Source organism: Parasteatoda tepidariorum, chromosome 11 (assembly GCF_982258835.1).
Source record: "Parasteatoda tepidariorum strain Cologne lab strain chromosome 11, Ptep-v5.0, whole genome shotgun sequence".
Taxonomy (NCBI): Eukaryota; Metazoa; Arthropoda; class Arachnida; order Araneae; family Theridiidae; genus Parasteatoda; species Parasteatoda tepidariorum.
The window spans coordinates 16,776,908-16,804,314 of record NC_141765.1 but is presented as its reverse complement, the minus strand read 5'-3'; the positions used below and the strand labels follow the sequence as shown (position 1 = coordinate 16,804,314).

The 27,407-nt window shown below is 28.5% G+C and overlaps 1 protein-coding gene across 14 annotated transcripts in view; it reads left to right on the top strand.

Annotated features, from left to right (window-relative positions):
• Window positions 1-27,407, top strand: part of HUWE1 (HECT, UBA and WWE domain containing E3 ubiquitin protein ligase 1) — a 294,173-nt gene that overhangs the window by 133,855 nt on the left and 132,911 nt on the right. For all 14 annotated transcript variants that reach the window (XM_087154722.1, XM_087154721.1, XM_087154731.1 and 11 more), the window contains 10 exons: window positions 1,377-1,540; window positions 1,928-2,193; window positions 4,808-4,860; window positions 9,125-9,197; window positions 12,361-12,468; window positions 14,384-14,499; window positions 18,148-18,256; window positions 20,876-20,971; window positions 22,023-22,233; window positions 26,038-26,088. In XM_087154722.1, coding sequence (XP_087010848.1) covers window positions 1,377-1,540; window positions 1,928-2,193; window positions 4,808-4,860; window positions 9,125-9,197; window positions 12,361-12,468; window positions 14,384-14,499; window positions 18,148-18,256; window positions 20,876-20,971; window positions 22,023-22,233; window positions 26,038-26,088 — 1,247 coding nt within the window. The remainder of the gene's footprint in view (window positions 1-1,376; window positions 1,541-1,927; window positions 2,194-4,807; window positions 4,861-9,124; window positions 9,198-12,360; window positions 12,469-14,383; window positions 14,500-18,147; window positions 18,257-20,875; window positions 20,972-22,022; window positions 22,234-26,037; window positions 26,089-27,407) is intronic.

Sequence of the window (27,407 nt, the reverse complement as noted above, 5' to 3'; positions counted from 1 at the left end):
AAGCTGTAATTCTCAACTCAGAGAAATGAGTTCAGATGAAATGAAGAATTCTTACATAATGGAATAGCTATTGATTTTGTTATAAAACTGTTGAGCAAAATGTAGTTCATCTATTTTAGGCCAAGCATATTAATTTTATTAAATGTGCTTTCATTGAAATATACTTACATTACATTCATTAAGACACAAAAAAAATTTGTGCATGAAAAATTAGTTTATTTAAGAAATAAAATGGTGTGTATAGGCACCATTCTCCAAATTAATGAACAAACCATTTAGTTGAAAGCTTGGTATTTTTATGAAATTCGTTTTTTTTATTTTTATTACTGGCGTGGAATAATAAATCCATAATAAAAATATATGCTAAATCTCAAAAGGAATATATTTTCTAAAAATTTCATTTGTCAGTAACCATTTATTTATTTAAAAACTTTAATAGTTAAAAAATTTCTCAACAGAAAGGGTTCACTCCAATTGCATTACTATTAATTTTTGAGTGTCTTTAAAACCCATGATAATAGTAGAAAAATGAAATCAGTGAAAAATATACGTCACAATGTTAGTAAAAAAATATTTATTCAAATGGTGCATTTAAGCACCTTTGGCCGAAAATGGTTTAATGTTCCTTTTAACTTATCGTGAATGTATCTCCCGTTGCTCTTAAATTATCAGTAACTATATAAAAGAAATTATTTTTTCTTCTTAAAATAACAAATGCATTGATATGGCAAATTATTTAATAATATGGAACACATTTTTTTTTAGAAACATTTCTGATTTTGTCAGACAATTTTGTTGAAGTGTGGATGTGGAGAAAATGAAAAAACATTTGAATGTTTGACAGATATTTGTCTTGGTACACTTTAAGAAGGATTGAATGTTTACTTAAAAGTATTAAAATCAGGCTATTTCTATAGAATCAGTTAAATAATGAGAAGTTCAAATAGATCAATGCTTATTTTTAAGTGTCCGTGAATGTGATAAGAAGTTGTTTAGCGGATTATGCTGAAATATAGATACTTTGTTTTTAATAGACTTTTTGCAATGTTTAACATAAATAACTTAATATTTCTTTTCTTATTATAAGTCCTATTTAGGGCAGATTTTGCTGAAATTATTGTATTGTTCTTCTCAATGTTTTGAACATATTGTTTCATTTCCTAGTTTATTCTAAAATCCCTGCATTTTCATGCTTTCCATAGTATTTACAATAGCTTTATATATCCTATGTATGCGTGCCTGAAGCTGTCAATTTTTTTTCTGCCATTTAGTATCTGAATCACTTTTGATATAAATCAGTTCCATTACATATGTATTGTAGATAACATTTTACTAGTATATATTTGATTCTTATATGAAAGGTTGCTCTTTTGTAGGTCCGATTAGCATTGTTGCGTGCTTTATCTTTGCCTGAAAGTCCAGAAAAGCATGCACGTGTTCAAGCACTTACAGCTCTGATAAGTACAATGATAGAATCTTGTCCAGCAGCATCTTCCCAAAGTCAGCTTAGTGGATGTGCATTGCGGTCTCAGACTCCAGCGTAAGTTGTGAAAGGATCTTTAATTTTATCATTATTTATTTTATAACAAACAAAAACTTCTCATCATTATTTGGACAGAAGTGGAGATTGTCTTTTTGCTCTTTAATTATTTTTTGTATAATTTATTTTTAGATAATCAGTTTGTTTGATTTCGCCTAACCAAATAATAAAAAATTGCATAAGGTATTTGAAAAAAATTACTTAAAAGAATTCCGGAAATGCTTGTTTTTAAATGTTCTTTCAAGTTTACAATTTAATACTGTATAAGTAGAATTGTTCCCTGTTCATTTGTTTATCATAAATGAGCAATCCTTATTTTAAATATAATGCAATTAAATATTAAAATGTTTTTGATTAAGTATTTCTTAATATATTTGTATTTTACAGAATGAACAACATAGTAAGAATATTATTAAGAAAAGGAATAGTTGTAGACTTAGCAAGAATTCCACATTACTTAGACTTATCTAGTCCTCACATGGCTGCTACAGTTAATGGAGCTCTTAAACCATTAGAAACTTTATCACGCATTGTCAATTTGCCTTCAAGTCATTCTACAAATAAAGCAAAAGAAAAAAATTTGACATCAGTTGTACATGTCAGAGGTTCTGTACCAGAAACCTTGGAAGAAAGTGCAAGTGCTCGTTGCAATGGTAATATATTTTGTTTATTTTTTATAGGTTATACAGTAGAGAACCATTTATCCGGTATCCAGATAACCGGGAAACCAGAAAAACAGGCGGTTTTCCCGCCATTTTAAACTAGAACGATTATTAAAAAAAGCGGAAATGGATGGTGTTTTCTACACTAGGGAACGCTGCAAGCTCGGTACCGCCTAAATTTCCGGGTTACTGTTTCCGTTCTATTTTAAAGCCATTTGGCATCACTGTGTTTTGAGATTCTTGCAAACAATGTTTTTGATTACTTATTACTTGTGTTTACAATGCTAAAAGTGTTAACACTAACGTAAGATGGTGCACAGCTTGCAACAAGAACAAACAGTAATAAACTTATGGAAAGAGGTCAAATCAAGACTGCCAAAAATGTGAGTTACTCAAAATCTAGCAATCATGTCACCTTTTTTAAAAATATATCTCTAAATAACTAAATCAAATTTTCACTTCAAACTCACCAGAATTACATAATAGCATTAATATCTTATAAATATGGCAGATTTGAGCTCAGAAATTATCTAATTTATTTCTTTTATTAAAAGCAAAATTATCTGTATGAAAATATCGCCTCGTGGAATAACACGTAGTAAGCAGCAGCAAACTTTCTAACTGGAACTGGAGCAGGCATGCAGCTCGAGATTGTAATTGTTTACATTTCTACTGAAAACACCATCCATTGGACTCGTCCTTGAAGTTGAGTAGAGGAAAATGTAAGGAAGGGGAGCATTCCCCCCCCCCCGTTTACAAAGAGAAACATCATTTCCTCTGTGACCTTGAAGATCAAGAGAAGGCAGGCAAGGGAGGAATGTTCTTTAGGCCGTCAATCAAACTCAAAGGTGTGGCACGCTGATTTCGTTTTCAGTTTGATTTACGAGGGGGGTGGGGAAAATGCATTGCATGCATATCAGTGAACAGAAGATGAAAGAGAAAAATATATTTATCTATTTGACATCGATTAATAAAAAAATCTTTTTCTTTTGAATAAATTCTGATTCTTTGGGAGTGTGGTATCATTTGCAATTTTTTCTTGGTGTGGAATCACATCTGCTGTAATAAAAAATCGTGTTCTTATCAACAAAAAAAATAAAGTAAGAGGAGAATTGTTTATTAATTTAAGCATAGGATTATTTTATGAAGCAGATTGCAGTTTTGTTTTTCTGTTTCCGCTACGTTAGATTTTTTTTTTCTTTTCACGATAAATTTCGCACTCAGTAAATTAATTCTTTTTATTCATAAATTTTATCATTAGGTTTTTTTTAAAATTCCGTTGATCTTGCCTTGTTCCGGGTTTTAATATTTATGCTAGTGCCTTTTTTAACTATCGTTTCGATGATTTTCCAGTGTTTATTTAGATTAATAAGTTTTCCTTTTATTTCATCGTTTCCCCCCGTAGAATTAGGTATGAAATATATTGCGTTATTTAATTATTGGTTTTGTTTATATTAGTTAATTTAGGAATTGTAAATATGTTTTAAAAAATAAATATGAGAATTTTGTATTTTTTAAACTTGTTTTTCTTGTCTAAACTTGCAAATTTTTTTATTCTTTTAAATGTTATTTTTCTACCATTTTTTTTCTTTTTAAATTTAGGAGTGCCTTTCTTTCTTTTTTCTCTTACTTTATGCGTTACACTTTTTCCTTGGAATTCGGGTTCAATAAAACATTGATTAACGACACTTTTGGGTCGATCCAGAAACCGGGAAATTCAGACATCCGGGATAGCAATGGTCCTGAGCATCCCGATAATTGGTTCTCTACTGTACTACTTTTATACCTTAGTATTTACTGACACAAATTATACCGTGATTGTCAATATTAATGTGAAATGAAAATGTATTGATTGCTCAAACCCTTTGAATGAATGGTTGCTGTGCATAATAATTTCTGATTCTAAAACAATCATCTATGAAAAAAATTTTTTTTACTTGAAACCCTACCTTTACTTCTAGCTTATGACTTACTTACAATATGTGCTTTGCAATATCACTGGCATATTCAGACAGCTCATGAAAAATGTAAAATTTCAAAGCTATTTTATTCACTGCCATCTTTGAGTCGAAGAAGTCTGGGCCAAAAGGGTATAACACTGATTTGGATTAAGGCCTAATTATTTAATCCCCTTTCTGAATATGCCCTCATATGGTATTATATTACAGGGTGACAACGAATAATTGGGTTACACTTTATTGTGTCCTAAAAATATTTTTTTTACCCCTGCTAACTATTTACTTGACTAAGTTTTGCATACTTTTTGTACTAGTGCTTTGTTTGCTTATTTTTGTTTTTTTTTGGATGATAAACTTCTGTTCTGGAAATTTTATGTTTAAATTATGCAGTAAAAAAAAAGGCACGTTTTTTAAATAACTTCATTTGTCTGAATAGTTTTGACAATTTAAGAATAACTTAAATAATCTCAAAATCTAGCAATTTTTTTTCTTTTATGCAGTATTGTTTTAAAAATAAATTAAATTTTCAGGATTGCTTATAATAATGAAGACTTAAGGGAAAATTATTCTGTTATTTTGTAGAAAATTTTTTTATTTATTTATTTTTTTACCCAGTTTAACTATATTTACTTTGATTCTCTCATTAGCTGATGTCACTCTGCCATATAGAAGAAATGAAGTACCCTCTCAAGATTTATCAGTATGTTATATTTGAGTTTATTTAATGTTAGTTTTTGTATAAACTATTGTGTTGTGTGATTATTTTTTTATACTTAGATCAAATTTAATGAAGATTTCATTCACAAAATTCGGCATTTCCTGCAATAACTCAAAAAATATTTTGAAATGTTTTTCTTATTAATTAAATCCCAATTTTCCTGACTGTATATTTTACTTTGTTTTTATTGCTTAATAGAATGTGAATTGTAATACAGTACAGAACCCGTTATCCGGAAATCAGAAAACCAAAAAACCGGAACGAAATTCGATAAATTTTCTCGCCATTTTTAAAAAAAAAATTTTTTTTTTCCTCATAAGATTTTACGATTTTTCTTTCTTTTTTTAAAGATGTTTACCTTACCATCATTTGAGAAATAATCATTAGTGCATTACTTCATCGTTTTTTCTTATTTTTAAAATTATTTCCAGATTTTTTTTTTTCTCTTTAGTTGGGTTTAACAATAAAAAAAACGGCTTTTTGTAGCGATTCAGAAAACCGGAAAAATCAGTTATCCGGAATAGCGATGGCCCCGACCATTCCGGATAATCGGTTCCCTACTGTATATAAATAGTAAAATATTTTGTGCTTATTAGTGCAAGACTCGTCAGTAATTTGCTTAAGGCTGGATGTGTAAGGTATTTCGGTTTAGATTTTTATTTTAAGTAGTTCTTAATTTTCAGATCCATAGAATTTTTTTTTTTTTTTTATGCATTGAAAAATTGCAGAATTGCCAACCCTCTGACGTTTGGCCGGAGAATCCAGGTTTTTGCATGTTTTTTCCTCCTTCGGGATTTTCTCGAAAATCTCCGTTTTTTTCACTTATTTAGACGCTGAACGAAATTTTCATCCATATCCGTCTCAATTGCGTCTGAGCTGGGCGTGGCCTGAGTGGTGACGTTTATCATATGTCTTGGCTAATCAAGAGTGCTATTTCGTCTTTCCTTTCTGCGTCTGCTATTAGTAGAATAACTGCTGAGTCAGGCTTCTCTTTGTAATTACTGCTTTGTGATTGGCTGCTTTTGGAAGCAAGAACGTTCGCTGTATGTGCTGAGAAATAATTTTTGTATCGCTTTCGTTGTACTGTGAAGTGAAGAGAAGTCAATATCAGCAACTTCGAATCTGAGTTTGTTTTTATGCGTGAGCGTTCATTTTTCTGTCTTGTAAATTAGTTTTCTGTGTGGATATATATAATGTCAGCAAAAAAAGTTAAGAAATACTTAACTTCTTTCAACCAAGCTTATTCGGAAGAATTTCCTGGAATCATTGCTTCTAAAAAAGGATTGAATTAGGCCTTCTGCACGCTTTGTTCTGTGGATTTCTCAATCATGCATAAAGGCAAAGGCGACATGTCTGCTCATGTTACGAGACAAAAATATGTGGATAATCAGAGGATACATACAGAAAATAAAACATTTGATTTTTCTGTGAAAAAAAATTATAATTCTGCTATCCCCGCAGAGGTGCTCTTTACATCATTTATTGTTGAATATAACATTCCTATCAGTGTTGCTGACCATGTTGGTCCCCTACTGCGGAATATGTTCCCAGGCAGCAAGATTGGGAAAGAGTATAGCTGTGCGAGGACGAAAACAACAGCGATTGTTGGGGAAATGGCTAGATCCAACAAATTGGATATTACTGATATGCTAAAAAGCAACATGTTTTCAATTTCTACTGATGGAAGCAACAAGGGTGACAATAAATTGTTTCCAATTGTTGTTTCTTTCTACAAAAAAAAAAGAACACTGATTGTCGCATGTTTGATATCTCTGCCTGTTTTGGAGGGAGATGCCACTGGAGTTAATTTATCTAAACTCATTTTAAATGCTTTAACTTCTAGTGAAATACCTTTGGCAAATTGTTTAGCTTTAGGTGTGGATAATGCTCCTGTGATGACAGGGAGAAAAATGGAGTGGCAGGAATCCTTACTAAAGATATTCCAGACTTATTTGTGCAAGGATGCCTATGCCAGCTCTTAAATTTGCCAGCTGAAAAGGGGGCAAAGTGCTTGCCAGTAAATATTGAAGAATATATTGTGGACATATTTTTTTATTTAGAAAAGAGTGTAAAGCTCAAGGAGCACCTTAAAAATTCCAAAAATTGCATAATACTGAAGTATGAAAATATTGAAACATGTTGCTACTTGATGGTTGTCTGTCAAGAATTTTACAACAATGGGAACCACTTCTTTTTTTAAAGATGTGAAGAGCACTCCAAGTGTTGCCCTTCCTAATTATGTTATTCCTAAGAAGAATAGTAACTTCTCTCACACAGAAACAAAGAAGATTATCAATAGAAGAGAAAATGACAATAATATGCCTCCATCAAAGAAGCAAAGGGTAGAGAACTTATCAGCAATACAACCTAGTGAAATTCTTTCCAGAGAAGAAAGAATCTTCATGTTTTTGTCATCAAACCTAAACAAAGCCTTTGTTCATTTTTTGCTGTATATAGTTCCTTTATTTGAAGACCTAAATTTGCACTTGCAGAGTAACATTCCCAAAATTCATGCCATGAGGCAGTTAATGAATAACCTATTCAAGGATATTTTGTCTAAATTTATGCTACCCAACATAGTCAAAAGTCAATCCAAAAGCTCTTTCTTGGATGTCAATTTTTATCTTCGAGAAAACCAGAAAGATGATTTCCACTTTAACTATTGTTGAGACTTTGAAAGGAAACGAAAAAGATTCTTTTTACTGTGATTTTAGGAAATATTTTGTAAAGGTTTATGACTACATGCAACAAATATTTCCTTATAATGATGAGGTCATTATTAATGCAGAAGTTGAAAATCTAGACAATGTAGAAACTACATCTTTTTCCAGCATTAGATTTTTTATTGATAGATTTCCTCAGTTGTTGCAAATCTTAGGGGGGCAAGATAAAGACTCAGTGTTGGACAGTTAGCAGTCCCAATTTAGTTCTCTGCTGCTAGAATCTATTGATTGTGTCCAATCTGAAGAAAGGATGGATTCTAAATGGGCTAAATTATCTGTTGTATTTAAAAATAAATATGCTATATTGTCTAAATTTATGCTATTAATTTTGGCAATGCCACATAGCAATGCTGAGTGTGAGCGCATATTCATTTTAGTAACCAAAGCTCACTCACTGTTTAGATCTTCAATGTCAGTAAAAAACTAGGATCACTGTGAAATCTAGAATTTCAGAACCCTGTTATAAGCAGAAATTTGATGATGACTTTTTCAAAAGGGCTAAAACAGCCACAGTCAATCATAATAATAATAATTAAAATTTTGTTTCCTAGTTTTTATTTTATATACAGTACAGAACGTGTTATCCGGAAATCAGAAAACTGGAAAACCAAAAAACCTGAACGAAATTTGATAAATTTTCCCGCCATTTAAGAAAAAATAAATTTTTTCCTCATAAGATTTTAGGATTTTTCTTTCTTTTTAGAAACATGTTTACCTTACCATCATTTTGGAAATAATCATTAGTGTATAACTTCATCGTTTTTTCATCTTTTTAATATTATTTCCAAATTTTTTTTTTTTAGTTGGGTTTAACAATAAAAAAAACGGCTTTTTGTATTGATTCAGAAAACCGGAAAAATCAGTTATCCGGAATAGCGATGGTCCCGATTGTTCCGGATAATAGGTTCCCTACTGTGCTAGTTTTTATTCTATAATTCCTTAAAAATTTTGATCTTTAATCTAAAATATTTTTAATTAAAAATGAAGTTTCTAATTTTCCATTTAAAGAAAGGTATTGATTTAGTTTCCTAAACTTTTATTTATTATATTTTTTAAAAAATAAGATAGTTTAGCCCATTTATATATTTATTTTTAATTAAAAGATCAAGTGGATTCTGAGGTAAACACACTGCTGAAAACATCACTGATGTCTATTTATGAAATAGTAAAGTTTTAGTAAAATTTAGACTTAAAAAAATTTTTTTTTTCAATTAACAATATATAAAATGATATTCATTTATTGATCTTTATTAAACACGACTAGATGCTATATTGTTGAATGACTGAAAAATTAAAGACACTTTCTTTAAAGGCAAATCTAATGTAAATAATTTCTATTTCTCATTAATAAAATTACTAGCTTCTATGGAGTACTTTAAAACATTTTCTCTAAATGATTATCTGTATTTTAATTCATAAAATTGGTAGTTTTGTTTGATCTATCTCGCATGAAAAAGTCTCAAAAATGAATCATTGGAAGCATGGCTTACTATGTTGTGAATTTTTTTAATTTTTTTACTTAGATCGATCCAACTCTTGAGGGGTTTATGAACGAAATTCTTGAAAGACGAGAACATTCTACACCTTCCGAACAAGGTAAGTTTGATTCTCCTTGAAATTTCTTTTTATAGCTTTCTCATGAAAATAAGTAAGACTTGATTATATAATGCTTGAAAATGAAGTTAAGGACACAACAATACATATGTTTAGCCCTTTTTAGAGGTGGGTAGAATTCAGAGTAGCAGAATGTGTCTAATCCTACAAGTGATGTTCAGGGTGAATTCAGTCAGAATTTTTGGTCTAATACAGTGTAACGTCCCATACCTGGACGTCCCTTTCCCGGAAGGGTCGATTTCCCGGACACTTTTTAACAATCAAAATAAACAAACATCTCTCCATCTTCCCCTTTCCTAAAAAAAAAAAAAAAAGATCTTATGACACATTTTCTCTTTTTCTAGCTTGCACTGAACCTCTGATTCATGCATCGAACCCATAAATCACCAGAAAGGGGAAGTGAAGATCTACGAAGACCATTGAGTGACCGTTAGTGACGCTCCTCCCTTGGAATGTAGGAAAAAGAGGGAGATTTGTTTTCAAAAGACCGCAACTGAGTCCCCTCCCCCCTCCCTCCTTTCCCATGCAGGTGGCTAGTAAAAGAGGCATTTCCTGGAATCTTTTTATTGAAAGAAGAAATACTGTGGAAAAGGGTAAACGGGGCAAGCGTTAAGGTGGGGGGGGGGAGTCAGAATGGAAAATTTGAATAGGTCTAAAAGGATACACATCCTTGAGAAACAAAACATTCGTTCTTCCCCATACCATGTAATATTTAGGAGGCGGGGGGAAAGAGGGGGTAACATTCTTTCTTTAGCAGATTCTTTCAGTCATAAAAGAAAAAATAAAGAGAACCGGATCAGCGTGTCCCGCCTTTATGCTTGATTGATAGCCAATGATAGGAGAGAAAACAATAATTTGTTACTTCCCCACCCTCAACTTAAATGATCTCCTCTTTACACTTATTTTCTTTCACAAATAAAGAGGAAATGAATTTTTCTCCTCCATCTACCCACCTTAATGAATGACGGGAATTTCCCTTTCTTGCTTGAATCATTCTAGTTAAAAATGGCGGATTATTATTTTCATATGTCAATTTTGTTTAGTTTTCTATATTTTAAGCAATAATATTTTTTTTCTAATATTTCCTGTTTTATTGATTAGATATTCTAATACAGGGTGCGTAGCGTTTGTAAAAAGTGCTTAAAGGTGCTTTTTTGGGGATTTCGTTTTTAAAAGATTTTAAAGGTGCTTTTTTCAGATGGCGTTTTTAAAAAGTGCTTTTTTCTCGAGTAATTGTTTTTCCCTTCAGTGATATCTGGTGGATCCCATGCATTTCACGAAAAAAGGGGAGTTTGCTACGTAATCATCCACGCGGACTTCATGTCGTACCCACGTTATGACTTTAGCATGCGCGCACGTTTGAAGCCGAAACCCGAGTGCTTCAATTCGGATGGAGAATATCAGATCCTTATGAAATGTTTTTATTTTTAATTTATTTTAATTTTGTTTTTGTTTATTTTATTTTACTTCTAACACTTTTTTTGACGTAGGGGGTAAGGGTACTTTTGTACTGAGTTCAGGGTTCAGTTGAATTCACTCAGTGATGTGGGAAAGTACTGATTGTTTCGATTTACGCCCGTTTCTTTTTGGGGTTTTTTTTAACGCTAAAACTGTTTACAAAAAGTTTTTGTTTTTCAATAATATCATTGATTGAATGTCAATTTTTTGAGTGCTTATAAATTTTTGTAAAGTGCTTGAAAAGTTTTTAAAAAGTGCTTGAAAAGTTTTTAAAAAGTGCTTATTTTTGATTCAAAGATTTGGCTACGCACCCTGTAATACTAAAACATTATTCCCCTTAAAAATAATGTTTATTTTTTTTTTGCTTCTTAGATTTAGATCATTTTAAGCTTTGTTCCAGAATTTCCCCTTCCTGCTTGAATCGTTCTACTTCAAAATGGCAGATTAATATTTTCGTAACTGTTAAATTTTTTTCGTTTTCCATATTTTCAGCAATAATATTTTTTTTCTAATATTTTATATTTGATTGATTAGATATTTTAATACTAAAACATTATTCCCCTTAAAAATAGTGTTTATTTATTTTTTGCTTCTTAGATTCAGATCGTTTATTAATTCATTTTAAGCTTTGTTTACCTTGGGGGAGTATTATACGGAAAAATCTATTATACGGACTTCTGGAAGTCCCACCGATTCCGGATATGCGACTTTTCACTGTAATAACAATAATGAAAAAATTGATAAAATTTTTTTTACTGTTGAAAATAATGAATCGCTTCGCAAAATTTCCCCCTGTGAAAGAAAAGAAAAAAATGGATTGGAGAATTATTCCTGAAGAAAAATTCTTACAAGAAAGATCAAGCACTGACTTCATGAACAAAAGTGAACAAATATTTTTTGCTAAAAGAGTGATATTTTCTGTTTTGTTAAACATGACACAAATAACTTTATATCTTGATTTGTTTATTTATTAGTTTATATTCCTTAAGTGAGTCCTTATATTAAGTTTGAAGGATTTTTAATATTTTAAGGTATTTTGATTTTCATTATTTTTGAAACTTATGCTATTTTATTAAGCTTATACTATATTATTCTATTATATATTTTTCATTTATTTTTTTCTTTTGTTGAAGGAAAATTTATCAAAGTTTTAACAGTACACATATTTTAATCTCTTAAAATATTTTGAAAAAGCTATTCTAATTTAAAGGAAAGAAAAAAATTCTGTAATTTGGGGGAAAAAAAAACAAAAACTTTTCTCTAAGGAAATATATAGGTCTGAGAATTTCTGCACTCCTTCTGGGACTAAAACTAGGATTTTTAGACAGTATGAATGATTCTAATATGTTTAATTTTAGTCACTTCTTTTTTACATATTAATATTTTCATTTAAAAATAATTGCAATCATTACTAATAACTGTAATATGTACGCTATAAAAATATATGAAATTTAATCATTAAGAAAATTTATAAATTTCTCATACATGAAAATTGCAATTAGAATTTTTATTTTTCTGTTAATCATAAGGCAAACTAGTAAATTTATGCTTTTAAATTGTGAAAAGAAATAGATCTATGTATACATTTTCTTCAAAGCAACAACATATTTATTTATTTTTACCAATTTAAGTTTTTTGTTTGTTTTTTGATTTGGTTCTTCATGTTTTTTTCCTTCCAAATCTGAAGGCCCTAGTTCCACAGAACAAGATCTTAATGTTACTGTTGAAGTTGATGATCATACTCGTCCTTCCATTGGAGGTCGGCGATCTAGTTCTTTTGGAGATCAAGCGCAAGGTAAATAAGACTTTTTAAGTTTATGATTTCATTTTGTTTTCTTGTTCGTCCCTTTTTTTTTTTGACTTCATAGAATAACGATTATACAATTAAAAAAATGTCCAATACAGGATTAAAATTTTCTTATATTTTGTTGTTGAAATTAGCAAATTTTTCAGTTATATGTTCATTAATGTGTCATTAAATTATGAGAACTATAGATTTATATCTAGAAATGTGTATTTATTCTGTTAGAAAATTCATGAATACTAGTAGGCTCTGCTTCCTGTTTGCTGATGTTCCCCAACCCCCGAAGATTGCTATGGAATCTTATATGGGCAACTCCATGGATAAAAATACATTGCATTTTGATATATTTTCTTATTTTTAAAATTTTTTTATTAATATTTAACAATTTGAAAAAAAAATATATATGGGGCTTTTTTCAATATCCTAACATTATTATGCATGTAAGAAAAAGGGATGAAAATTATAAATGTTTTTTAGAATAAAATTATGAAATATGATAGGCGTTGCATCGAAAGGACATGGAATTAAACATTGTTGTTACTGTGAAATTCTCTTTTGCTGTATAAGTAAAAATATGATTATTTTCTTTAATGTATTAAAAAGGAAACCGCAAATGAATAGGAAACATTCAAAATATACATAAAATGATATAGAAAGTAGTAAATAGGGACAAAGCTCTTGTTTCTGATGTTAAAATTTTTATGTGACTGATGTTACAAATTATATTAAAATATTAATAACCCTTTTTTATTATTGTTACAAAATACTTGAAAACTGATATTTTGGATTTCATATTTAAAATAATTTGAAAAAAGCTGAAAAAAATTCTTAATGGACGGTGTTATTTTTATTTTTTTGATATTGTCCTTTGTATTATGGAATTGCCCATATAGTTCGCTCACTACTAAGTTCAACCCATTTTTAATGTGTTCTAGCGTAAAATTTTAGAAATTTAAACTATTTATTAAATTTATAATTAATTCCTTTTTAAAACATTAAAAATTTTTAGGAACAAAAGGAACAGAACTATTATTCTTTTAAAAAACATGTATGACAGCATGTCTCCTGTGCATTTTTTCAATATTGCATCTTCATAACTGTCATTTTTTAAGGCAATCTTCTGCTTATCAAGCACACTTTTTTTTAAAAATTGTTCTTAAGAAGCAGAAAACATAGACTTCTTTTTCAATTAATGAAATTATTGTTATTGAACCTGTATAAGTAAAACATAATCCAGAACACTTAGTTGATTTAAACAATTTGCTTTTAATCTTTCAATTCTTACCAACTTATAGCTCAGTTTGTTTCAGCTTTTTGTTGTTCATGCAAAAAATAATTTTCAAAATTTTTTAAACATGTACGTTTATGCTTTCATGCTTTTAATGACTCCTACGCTTATTATTTCCATTCTTTGTTGCCAGCGAAAAAGTAATACTTTTTTTAATCGCCATGTAATAATATATATTTATAAATGTTGATAAATTTCAAAATCATTTTCAATTTTGAAGTGCAAAATATGTTTTTTAGAATAAAAACGTAAACAAAAAATTAAGCTGAAAGACAAAATTCAACATTAAAATTGATTATCTTGGTCTTTAGTTATTTTGTAATTGATAAGTAACAGACTGTAATTTTAATGTTTATAATGATATTTCTTCTCTTCCTATTGTAGTTAAACAATGTTCATTTACTCCATTTGACCAAGTTAAATCCATCAATTATTAAAAATGGCATCCATCTTAATACAATAAGTGTCAGCTTGTTTGTAGGACATTTTTCACCATTGTATATTATCATTTTAAGCTGCCTATTGCTAACAATAAAGCATAATATCCTAATAATTTTCTAATTTGTGTTACACCATTCATTGGAATAATTGTTTTCGTGTTCTTCTCATTTATTTTAGATGATCAACAAGAAAGTAGTGATTCTGAAAGTAATTCTGAATCTGGACATAGTCATAGCGAGGATGAAGCTGAACGTGATGAACGAGTTGAAGATGATGAGGAGGAAGAGGAAGATGTAGGAAAAAAGTTTTTTTTTTATTAATTATTTTTTCCTTTTTATTTTATGTTAAAGTACAAAGCATTAAATTTTTTAAATATTTACTTAATTTTAGCTATTAGAATTATTACTGAGTTCCCAGGGTACTAGAAAGTCCTTGAATTTTGTCGGAATAAATCAGGGCCCCAAAAAGTCCTTGATAGATCTTGAAGCTTTTGATTTTCTAAGTGTTTTTCAAAATAATAATAATCTTTTCTACAAAAAGGCATGGAAAAAACCTTAAGCGAAGTGATAGAAATTTTGAACAAAATCTATCCTTTTGCCATTTTCTTTTCTGAAGAATAGTTCAAGATCAGCTGAGTGGGAGTCAATGACTCTGATCTAAATTTGTAAGAAGGCCTTTATCCTTATTTACATCTTTCCTGTGATTGGATTGCAAAATACAAGTAAGTTGCGGGGAAGACAATGAAGAAAAGAAAATATTGAGCATAACCATGTCTAGTATTAGCTACTTTTACCCATGTGTAGCATGCACTAATTTTGAATTGTGTGGTTTTTGAAACTTTTTTATTTGCTCTCTCGTGAATATTAGTTTCATTCCAATTTGTAGAGAATGGAAGGTAATGAATGGAATGGTAATTTCTGATTTATGCAATTTATATTGCTATCAAATATGAAATCTTCAAGAAATTTGCACTTGAGAAATGTTTGAAAAGCTCCAATGAGTAGATTTTTGAAGGTGAAAGGGGAATACATAATTTTTCTCACCAGATTATCGTTCACCTTGACGTTTAAAAAGATGGAGTCTCTTGCAAATAATCATTGTTTTGTGCATAGCTTTAGTTATGTTTGATTTTTTAAATTTTTTCTTTTAAATTTTATAAAATCTTGCGTATTGAGTTTTAGCATTAAAGTGGTTTATGTATCAGTCATCAATATTTAGGATTTGTTGCTTTTTGCATTTTTTCAAACCATCATTTGCTACTCATATTGTTTTGATTTTGAACATACAATATATTTCAATTTGCAACTCTTACATTGTGTTTTACGCGATCTTCAGAGATTATTTCATGTAAATTTTTAGTTTTTTGTAACATATCACAATTTTTATACATACAATTTAAAAACTAAGCATAGTGAATCGCATTCACAAAATTTTTAAAATCGTGCTTTATGATTTATTATAAAGAAAATAGAGTTTGGTTAATCTTTGTTTGTTATCTGTCAAAATATTGTACTACATAAGATTTTATTATGTTCAAAATACATTACAGATATTCAGAGGTATTGAAAAGATATTGTATTTTTAAAAATTGAAACAAATATGCAAAATATTTTTTAATTAATTCTAATGTGCATCATAAAACTTTTCAAAGTTTTACTGGTGTCAGTCATAACATTAAAAGTTGACAAGTATGTTAATGTCAGTTGGAAATTTTTTGCTCATCTTCAAACTGATTTCAACCACAATTAACTGTAAAACCATTTTCGTTAGTTGCTGTTGGCTACTCATATTAAGAAATCACTCTACAACTATTAAACAATGTAAAATTGATTAACTTAATATATGCTTCAATGTAATAAAATCTGGTTGACATGTATTTTAGCATACTAACTATTACTGAGTAGGTCTTTGAAAGTCATTGAAATGTCTTATAATTTTTTGTATGTTTGAAAATTGAGTGAGAACTCTGTATTATGTAGCTTTCCTTAGCAATTTTCAATGTTAATGTTAGTATATAACTGCTTATGGAATATTAAACCAAAACCTATTATTATCTCCAAATTGGTATCAGCAAATATTATCTACAGACAATCCTGATGATTCCTTTTTTTCCCCTTTCAAGTGAAAAAAAATTTTTTTTTTCTTCCTAATTTCTTCAGTAAATTTTGTTCCTTCTCTTTCACATAATTTATTTCTGAACAAAATGCTATTTCTAAAGCTAAATTAACTGGAGCTAAGCAAAGAAAGAAATAAAGAAAAAGCATGAGATTTTTCTTCAGATTCAAAAAAGAACAAACAAAAATATAATTTAAAAAGCCATTTGTTTATGTTGCACATGAAATAGTTTTGTTTTTCTAACATTTAATGTTTTATTTTATTTTCCCCTCTTGTTTTTCTGTTTCTGCAATCTCATGCCTCTATACACAAAAATAAAATAAAGATTTCAAAATTTTCTGCTTCAACTCAAAGTTGCATAAATTTTATTTCTTGAAAAAGTAAGCATAATTAACTCTCTGACTATTAAATTTTTTTTTATCTCATATAAAAAAGTGATTTGTAATGTTATGCCCGTGGATTTTGCAATCAGTAAAGTAAGAGTAAAAATAAATAAATAAGCAAATAATTGCCAGGCTCTTGTACTTTAGAGTTGTAAAGGATTTCCTATAGTAGATCAAACGTGTTAAATTGATTAATTAAATCTACTTATGTTCTAACTGATACATGCTAATGAATAATAACAAAGAATGTGGCTGGCATTGTATATTTACCCTGTGCTATCATTCATGTTAATTGATTTATTTATCATGTATGTAGTCAATAATAGATGAAACTGTAAGTTATGTTTGGAAGTTCTTACTTTATTAAACATTTTTCATACTTGATACTGAGTTCTCATTTATGTGTGAAACGTCACTATTTAAAGTCTGTGATTAGTCTTCTTCAAGAACTGGCTTAAAAGTCTGTATCTGGATCTATAAATCATATTTTTAAGATCACACTTTAGGAGTTTGATAAAATTTGAAATATCTTTAGCTGTGTAGATCGAGGATTGATAAAATTTGCATTACTTTTGTTTTATGGAATTTAGAATTATGTTTAATGGCTCATTTTGTAATTGTTTAGATTGAAATAGTTAAGTCTTTTGAATGATATTTAGAATTTAATTCCTAGGCTAATGACAGGCAAAGTTTTTCATTAATTGTATCATGTGAGGAGAATATGGTGTGTGCAATAATATCAGATCACTTTTTTAGTATGGTCTTATGCTAAATAGTGTACAAGTGATAATGATATGATGGAGGGTCATCGAGATATAGGTTATTTTGTTGACTGTTAGGATATTTGACCTAAGTCATTGATTTTCCATCTTCTTGTTCTTAGCCTAAGATAGGCAACTTAAAATATTTCTTTCTCTATATTACTCTAAACTAAACTAAACTCAGCGGCGCGACAGCCCTAGAGGGCCAAGGCCTACTGTGCCCATCTCAGTTTTCTTGGACTCTGGGGTGCAGGAGCAGATGTTCTGGTCAGGTGGTCAACCGAACGCAGAACCCCCAGTGTTCAGTTCCCAAGCATGCTTGGTACTCATTTATTGACCCACTGAAGGGATGAAAGGCTGAGTCAACCTTGCACGGCCCGAGAATCGAACCAGGGATATTTTCAAAAATCTGATCATTTCCTTGTAAATGAGAAATTGGTCATTGATTTTAATAATGCTTCATATATGCTCTAATTAGCTAAATTTTGGACAATAACAGTGCTTACTATAAAGAGAAAAAATGTTTTTTTATAGTTCTGATTTATTTTTAATCATGAGAATTATTTTTAATCAACGAAAATGCATTTGTAATTCCTCTTACCCAAAGCCCTAAAACTCCCCTTACTTGATAATCATGTTTTTATTGTGTATGAGTATGTATAAACTGGTAATTATTTTTAAGGTTTCACGTTTTGAAGTTGGGGACGATTTTGCAGCATTGGATTTTTTCCGTGTGCAGGACCGTGACGATAGCTTGTTTTTCCAACTAGAAGAAGTTTTCCCATCCTCAGGTATGCTATTGAAATTAATTTTGTAGTTTTTATTCTATTAGATTTTAAAGTTATAGAGGATCCCAGACTAGTTGGCCATGGCTTTAGTTTTTGATTTTTTTTAACAATTTCATGCACTATAATTCTTAAAAAAAAGATGGGAGATCAATGATAATTCTTAAAAATAAGTTATACACCTCTGATGGTATTCTTAACTATGAATGAAGCAGTGCTGGTACATTATAGTGGCAGCATATACACTAGTCATTTTATTAGGATTTTGCTTAAAATTGAAATCCTAATAAAAATGACTAGTGTACATTGTCTTTCATAGATGATATAAGTATTTAAGTGATGATAAATACTTTAACTAAGTTAATAATTTTTACAAATTTAAATTCTGTGGCAAATTGTATTAATAATTTAATATTTTAAACAAAATATGCTTTGCCTATTTGAAACTGCAGCTTGCACCAGGGGTTCCTTTAGAGGGATACCAAGAAGGGCAAGTCACCATGGCCATTTTTTTTTGGTGGAATACTTTTTATTTATTTATTAATTTTTTTTTTGAAAAATATTTTAGTTATAATATTGTAAATTACATAAAGGATATTTTTCATTATTTCAGGGGTCATTTTTCAATACTTGTAAGGGGATTATTTTCAAAATTTTTTTTAATGGGTGCTATTTTTCCAGCCAATTTGATTATATTATCAATGTTCTACTTTGCAATTACAAAAAGTTCAAAAAAGTGAGACACATTTACAACTTGAGTTTTTTGAGTAATGGGTTAGATTTCAATATTTTTTTTTGTAGTGTAGACTTCTCAGATTTTTTTTAGTGGGAATTATTCTTTGCCGCCATGTTCATAATACCTTCAACCAGGGCTGGCAAGTTTTTGACACATGACGGTTTTTACCGTGGATTTTACCATCATCTCAAAAACCTCTGTGTCAGAAACGTCAAAAACTGTCAAAAATCCATAGTTTTGGTAAAAGTGTATTTTTATTTGAGTTTAACTGCTTATAATTTAGAATTAATTCATTTTTGAGCAATAAAATTAGAAAAAAGTTGTTAAAAAATATTTAAAAACAGATTCTTCATTTTCCCAACATGAATATATCAAAACATACTATTTAAAGTAAAATATTAGGATACTAAACAAAATTTTCAACATTTCCAAGCATCATTTTGTCTGGCATATTACATTACTGAAGAATGTCAAAATTGATTACTTTCATTCATAAAATCTTGCTATGAGAAACACATGTACACATAAATAGAAAGCCTCATAAAATAAACTTTTCTTATCAAATTTGCTTTCAATATTATACACAGAAATGAGACATGAAAAAGCCTGGGAAATCCTTTTAGAGTTTCAATATTTCTGTATGAATGTATATCCTTCTATATGAATACATGTATATAGTTTCAAAATCAATAGCAATCATTTACAACATTCATTTATAAAAGCAATTATGTGAAAATAATATATTGTCTGCTATATGCCATAAATTAAAGAAAACAGTAGGTTTTAGACGATTTTTACCACTGTCATGTCAAAAACCAGTTTTTGACGGCAAAAACCCAACCCTGCCTTCAACGCAAAATTTACATAATAAGAGACGCAAATTTATAACCAGTGAACTAAAACATTAGTTTTAATTTTGAGAGTCATAATTTTAAAGCCTTTTTTGGTTATGTTATTCTGATCGACTTTTTATTAGGTCTTTATTCCATTCAAAAAAGATGTTGAAGGTTTGAGAGGTTAATTTAGGATTTTCTCAATATATATTTATTTTTTTCGACTGCAGTGTTAGCAAGTTGCCTCTTTAGCAAGTTAGCATCCTTGTATTTAAATTATATTTTATTGAAACTATCTAGTTATATTTGAACAACTGTTTAAATACATCCAATTTGGACTCAACAGCCCTGAATATTGATAATTTTTAAAGAGAATAGCTCATTATTTTGTATGTCAGTTTTGTTAAGCAATCTATTTTTTCAGTGTTTTTTTTTTTTAAATTTCTTTTTCATAATGTTAGTTACGTCAGCTGAAAACGTATTACAAAATATTTCTAACAGTGAATCTAATTGAGACGCATCAGATATAGCTAAAATATTTTTTAAATAAATTTTTTTATGTATTCAAGGGTCTGTTCAGGTCAAATTTACTACCGTTTAGCGGTACTTTCGCAAATTCAACTTTAGGAAAAAACGTTTCACAAAATACTTTTTCTTAAAATTTAATTTTTGTATCACGTAAGAAACAATAAATCCTTATTTTTACCATATTTTTGTGTTGATTTTTTTAATACAATTTTTTGCAAATTTTGTCTAAATTTTCGCAAAATAGGTACCTCTCAGAAAAACCTAGCCAGACTCCTAGTATTTTTGTTTGCAGAAATGGGAGATATTTTCAAATTTAGGGGATATCCCCATCAGCATTGGGGGAGGTGGTGGGCACCCCTGACCTGGTCAATTTGGAAACTGAATTTGCTAACTCTCTAAGCTAAGTTTAAATATGCCAACTTATCCTTAATAAAGGCAAATTTTCCTCTCTCCAATTTAAATTCTTAAAAACAAATAAACTTGCCACAGCATTGATTCTTATGTATGAAATATCTCTTCTTTAATTAGGTGGTTCATCTGTGATATTTGGTGGCTCAGATGCAGTACGTACCTTTCAAATTCCAGTTGTTACAGATGAAAGCACTAGTGGAAATGAAACACCTGGTCAGTTTTTTTACCATTGATGTACCCATCCTTTATATTAAATTATTTCCAACGTTTACACAGTTAATTATTGAATAATTTTCTGAAGCTCATTTTATAACTGAAGGATAGTTTTAATCTGTGCTTGCTGAGAATTGTAATCTCTATTAATATTGTTATAAATTGTAGGTATTTATTTTTTTAAAAAATAATATGGCTCCATAATAGTATTAGTATATATTAGTTTAAAAATTTCAGGTAATAAGCTTAAAAAGAAATGTACCTATTTCTTATTTATGAAAATTATAATTGGAATTTATACTTTTCTAAAAGTAGAAATAGACAACAACAAATGAATATCTATTTCTCCTACATGCTCTTTTTTCTTGCTAAAATTTCAGATTGTTTTCTTCATGAAGCCATAACTATTGTTAAATATTCTTAACAAATTTCTGTTATACATATTTTTCTGTTTTTCAAAATATTTGGTGATAAAAATCATTAAATATCTTTTGAAATATTCATTTATTAAATAGATGTAAAAATATTTTAGTTTAATTTGTAGATAAACTTTCTCAGTATTATTTTCGTAGTATGATCTTGATCATTGATTATAAGCTTATTTATTTTCAACTTTCAAAAGTGTACATTCACTCTTGTCTATACATCTGAAAATTAATGAATTGCTGTTACTTAATATTAGGTAGTTTAATTCATCTACCAAATATAAAGCCTTGTGTAATCTGGTCAATTATATCCATTACTAGAATTATCTGTTGAGAAAACATTAGATTATTACTAAAACAAAATGAGACAATTCCAACTATTTTACCTTAAACAAAATGCCTTTTCGGCTGAGACATTTTCTGTTTTTGCTATATCATTCCTGGTACATGGAAATCTAAAAGTTAATAATATATTGTTCGGTATTTTGTTTTGTACATTGTACTTAATTGGATTCTTTCATGTGCTTGAGATGAGAAAATTGAGTAATGTTCTGTTATCATGAAAGTTTCTTTTTTCTTTTCAATTTATAAAATTAAGAAATGTTAATTTTTTCTCTTTATTACAGCCCCAGCAGTTCCTCCGGCACCAAGGTCTGTTACCACTGTACATCCATTATTGGTAAGGCACGGAGATTCACAGTGTTCCTTGCAACCACGTGTTCACAGACGTCAAAGAGGTTATCGTACAAATATAGGGGGACACACATGGCATATGTATGCCACTCCCAATGGGAATACTAGTAGAAGACACCCAAATCCTCCTGTGATATTACAGAGGTTAGTACCAGTTAAATTGTAATATACATTTTATTTTAATATTCCTTAGACAATTAATTTTTATGAAGCCACAGAAGTTGATACTCTGATTTGATTCCTTAGCATTTTTATGTCCCCTTCTTCAACTATTATTTATTTAAACCTTTTCATTTTATTTCAAATAAAACAATTTATTCATATTTATTCATAGAATTTTTTTTTCATATTTATTTATATCAAAGGATATTTTAATTGAAGCAAAATTTATATTTGAATGTTTGTTGTGCACTTTTGAAAATGAAAGAATAATAAATAATTATAAAAATTAATAAATAATAATAATCATTTTATATAGTTGTATGTTCTTATAAGAAGAAAAAGGGTATAAAATGTTTCTAATATATCACATAAAATTAATAAAAACAAATCATCTGAATTTATTTAAATTGATGTTGGTTATTTGTCTAAATATTGGTTCTTGGTTATTTGAAATATATTTTGCAATTGTGTTTTAAATTCTTATGGCAATGTTGACCTCAAATGTCTAAAAAGCATTTTTATAATTATTTTATCAACTTCTGGGGGTGACCTAGTTATTGAATTTTTTCATATTTTCGCTATTTAGATTTTAAAACAAACCACATCTTTCTATAGTTTTAAGTTTTGAATCTATTTAACAATACTATTTTCAGTATTTCTTTTAACCTGATTTTTATAGGAATCAAACTTTTTGTGATATTATGTAACATTGGATCACTTTAATACTCATTGTAATTTTGTGCCCATTGTTCTTAAAATATTAACCTTTTCCAATAATCATTTCCCTTGATATTCTAAATGGCATTTATTCCTCGAAACTTTAGAAACTTACAGTTTCTTAAGTTAAGTTTAAACTTCAGAAACTTACAGTAAATAATCCAGCATGAAGTTGATTAGATCATTTCAAATAACTTTTGCTTAAGATAGAATAAAACAAGGATTACTGAAAACTAAAGAGTATGCAAGTTATTTATATATAAAAATGTTCAGAAATGGACAACTGAATTAATTAGCTTTAGCATAATTTTAGATTAACAGCAAATAATATGAATTGATTGTAATAAAATAATGCTAGTATTAAAAAATTGTCACACATCATTAATATAAAAGAACTGTACTCAATATTACATTTAAAGTTTTTTTTTCTTTCTATTTTTTATTTGCGATTTATTTTTCATGAAAATTAAAGAATTTGGTGGAGTAACTATTTCATCAGTTATATTTTACGTGAACTTGATCTATTGGATAAATCTGATCGAAAAAGAGAAACTTTTATTGATTTAATATTTATCAATGACCGCACTCTGAACTTAAAATTTTTTTGAAAAATTTGTTCCTACATTTTCTGTTTTTTGCATTTGTTTTCATTTATTATTATTCAGAGCTCATTCTAGGCAGGGTAAACAGGGCGCAGCACCCTGCTGCCCTTTTAGTCAAAAGAATCCACCCTGTTGCCCCTGAAGTAAATTAGTGCCTTGATGTGATAGATTCCATACCCTTTTTGCCCTTTCTGTCCTTAACCCTTCTTTATTTTTTCCTCAAACTCTACAATGGAACTCTTGTTGTTTTTAACTTTTGTTATTTATTTTGTCTTTGCTGTCAATACATAGATTTATATGGGAAAGGAAAAATAGCCATCACACCCCCTTGTAGCACTTGTCTTTGAAAGTTTGCAGTTACTTCCACTATCATTAAATCATAATTATTATTAATCATTTTAATTTTTAAATCATAACTACAGACACTCAAAAACATACATTTATTATTTTATTAATATATGCATGCATTTTAAATAAATTACTAAGCTAATTAGCTCATTAACTGGATATATATGTTAATTTATTAATAAAAATTAGTAATTGATATGATTGCTTTGCTACTTTTAGTAAAGTTTAAAAAAAAATTTGTTTACTATTTGACAATGTTATTTAATAGAACGTGTAAAGCCCATAGAAATTATTGCCTTTTTAGAATAATAATGCCCTTTTTTTAAACTTTTGCACCCTGCCCTTTTTTCTGCCTAGAATGGGCTCTGTATTATTATTATTATTTTTTTTTGTGTGTGTGTGGATCTGCTGTGGTCGCTAAGGGCAAAAAAAGTCAAACTAACACATTTGAGAGAAACTACATTTGAAACATACATAAAGATTTACTATACATTTGAGGGAAATTATAAAATTAGTTCAATTTATTATCACTCACAAATGTCACGAATATATATGAAATAGCAAAAAGTTTATTGATTTAAAAAATCTGCTCAAAAAAATTTCTATAACATTAAAAAATAAAGGAATGGAAATGAAATGTATTATTTATTTAATTTTGTTAAATAATTTTTTTTTTTTGTAAGATTGTCATGAAAGTTAATAAAGATGTTAGAAAGGTTAAGGTAAACACATGTTTAAATTAAGAAATCATATGAAATTCGAGGTATTCTAGTTCTTTTGAAATTATGAAATTCTATGTTATAAAAAATAAATTCTCGATTTCAGTAATGTTTAGAAATTAACGGTAGAGATAGGAAAACAAAATAGAAGTTTCAAAAATAGAGGAAAGAACCATCTGTATTGAACAAACAGAAAAAAAATTTTCTTCTTAAAGTTTGATTTAATATTATTAAACTATTACCAAATACAACCCTGTGAAAGTGTCAACTTTTTATATGTATCCTGGCTAAAAGTTTTGGCTTATTTGATGCGCTGTAGTTCAAAAGAAGAATCACTGTCCCTGGTATTACAATTTTCTCGCAATATTTATACATTTTTAATTCAAATGCACAGTTAGACTTTTAAAAAAACTAAATGCAATATTAATTTTTTCATGCATCATTTTTACTGAAAGATTAGTTTCTGCTATTTAATATGAAAGTAAACCTTTTCTAATGATTTTTTGTAATTTGAAGTCCTTCAACCTTAGAGTAAAAGTTTTCTTTTCATGTTATTCAAATTTTAAAATAATAGTTCAACATAAATATTAATAGTATATTACTTTTTATTTTATGCATTAAAATCGGTGATTAAGTAAAACTAAATTTTTCTAACACTTAGTAAACTCTTTTTGTTATTTTTTAAAAATTTAAATATAATTTTGTTTAGTATATGGTGGAAATGATAACCTATCTAAACTAAATTTTATATGAATTTATTATAATTAAAATTTAATATTTCAATATTGCTACAGAAAATTATGTGCAATTACTAAAGGAAAATATTATTGCAGGTTGACATCCTTAGTTTTATAAAGTATATTTTTGTAGTAACAATTTGATATATCTTTATTTGATATAAAGTGAAGTTATTTGATTGTTGGCAACTAATTACTGCTCAACAATCTTTTGAGATTTTATATCAACTTAAGAACCCATACTGCTTCTTTTTGCATTCATTTTAAGAAACTATCTTTTCTGTTATTTTCAAACTTATTTTTTCCCCATTGGATACAAATATGATCGTCAAACAAAACAAAAAATATAGTATAAAATTTTTTGTGAAAACATGTTTCTTTTAAGACTCTGGTGTATATTTTAGCCAAGGTACATAAATAATTGTACGTAAATAAGAGTACTGTATTACAAGAAACATTCTAAGAACCGAAGTTCTTCTTGAGCTACTACAAAGCATTTGACATCTTTTGCTTTAAATGTGTTAAATCATTTTTACTGAGGGCTAATATAACCAACTTTTCCTTATCTTAAGTTGAAAACCACAAATTGAAAACAAAATTAGAAATTATAATTTATTTTACTCCATACTGAGATAAAAACAATTTTTTTCCCTTTGTAATTAGGCATGGACAGGTTCACCGGGATACTGAGACTCAACTAGGTGTGCCCTCCCTGTAAGTTCTATCACTTCGAGCTTTCTTTAACTCTATTATTTTGATCTTTTACTGAAGAATTACAAAATATCTGTTCTTTGATCAAGGATGATTTTAATCCTTTTGGCAACATTTGAAATTATGTAAGATGCAAGAAGGGGGCTTTTTATCTTGCTCATGCTGTGTATGAGAGAAACAAAAAAAAATAATAAACTAAAAAGAAAGAAAGAAATGAAAAAAACTTAAAAAATTATAAATAAAGATAATACAGTAGGGAACCGATTACCCGGAACGATCAAAACCATCGCATTGCTATTCCGGATAACTGATTTTTCCGGTTTTCTGAATCGCTACAAAAAGCTGTTTGTTTATTGTTAAACCCAACAAAGAAAAAAGTTTTTTTGGAAATAATCTTAAAAAGAAGAAAAAACTATGAAGGAATACACTAATGATTATTTCCAAAATGATGGTAAGGTAAACATCTTTCAAAAAAGAAAAAAAAAATCCTAAAATCTTATGAGGAAAAAAATTTTTTTTTTTTAAAAGTGGTGCGAAAATTTTTCGAATTTCGTTCTGGTTTTTTGGTTTTCCGGTTTTCTGATTTCCGGATAACGGGTTCTGTACTGTATTTATGGGAATCTGAATCTTATATAACATGTTTTAAATTTTGTTTTGTAGCTTTTTTCCTATTTGAAATTTTTATCACTTCCTTGAAAATATAGAACATATATTTTGAATTATAATGTTCTTAATTATAAGTTTTTTATGTTTTGTGGAATTTGAAATAAATTTTATTTGTATCAGATGTAATTTTTTTTTGTTTTCTTTCAATTTGTGCTTATTTTGTTGTTAAATGAAAACATTTTTCGTTTTATTATTTTCAATGAATTTTAATAATTTTTTTTAAAAGAATTCAGTAAACTTTTGCTTCTTTTCTTGTTAATAATGATTATTCCCCTTCCTTAATTTTCATAAAACAATCAAACTTTATTTCTGTTATCTGAAAAGTAATTTACATTTATTTCTTTATTTCAATGCAGTAATGTCTTACACTTCTAAATTAAAGCTTCTTATACCCATTCATCTAATAATACTGAATGGCATGGCACTATTATAAGTAGTCATTAAATACATTTTAAACTATATAAGGTAAATGTCTGTATTTTTTTAATAAAAGTAAGATTGACTTTTCTCCTTTTCTGCAAGTAACCTCTCTCAAAAGTTTAATTGAACAAATTGGCATTGAATTTCGAATATTATATGTTTGGTAAATGTATGTTATATAATTGAAAATAAGTGATGAGTTGGTTCTTATGTCATTTTGAAAGATCAGAATTTTA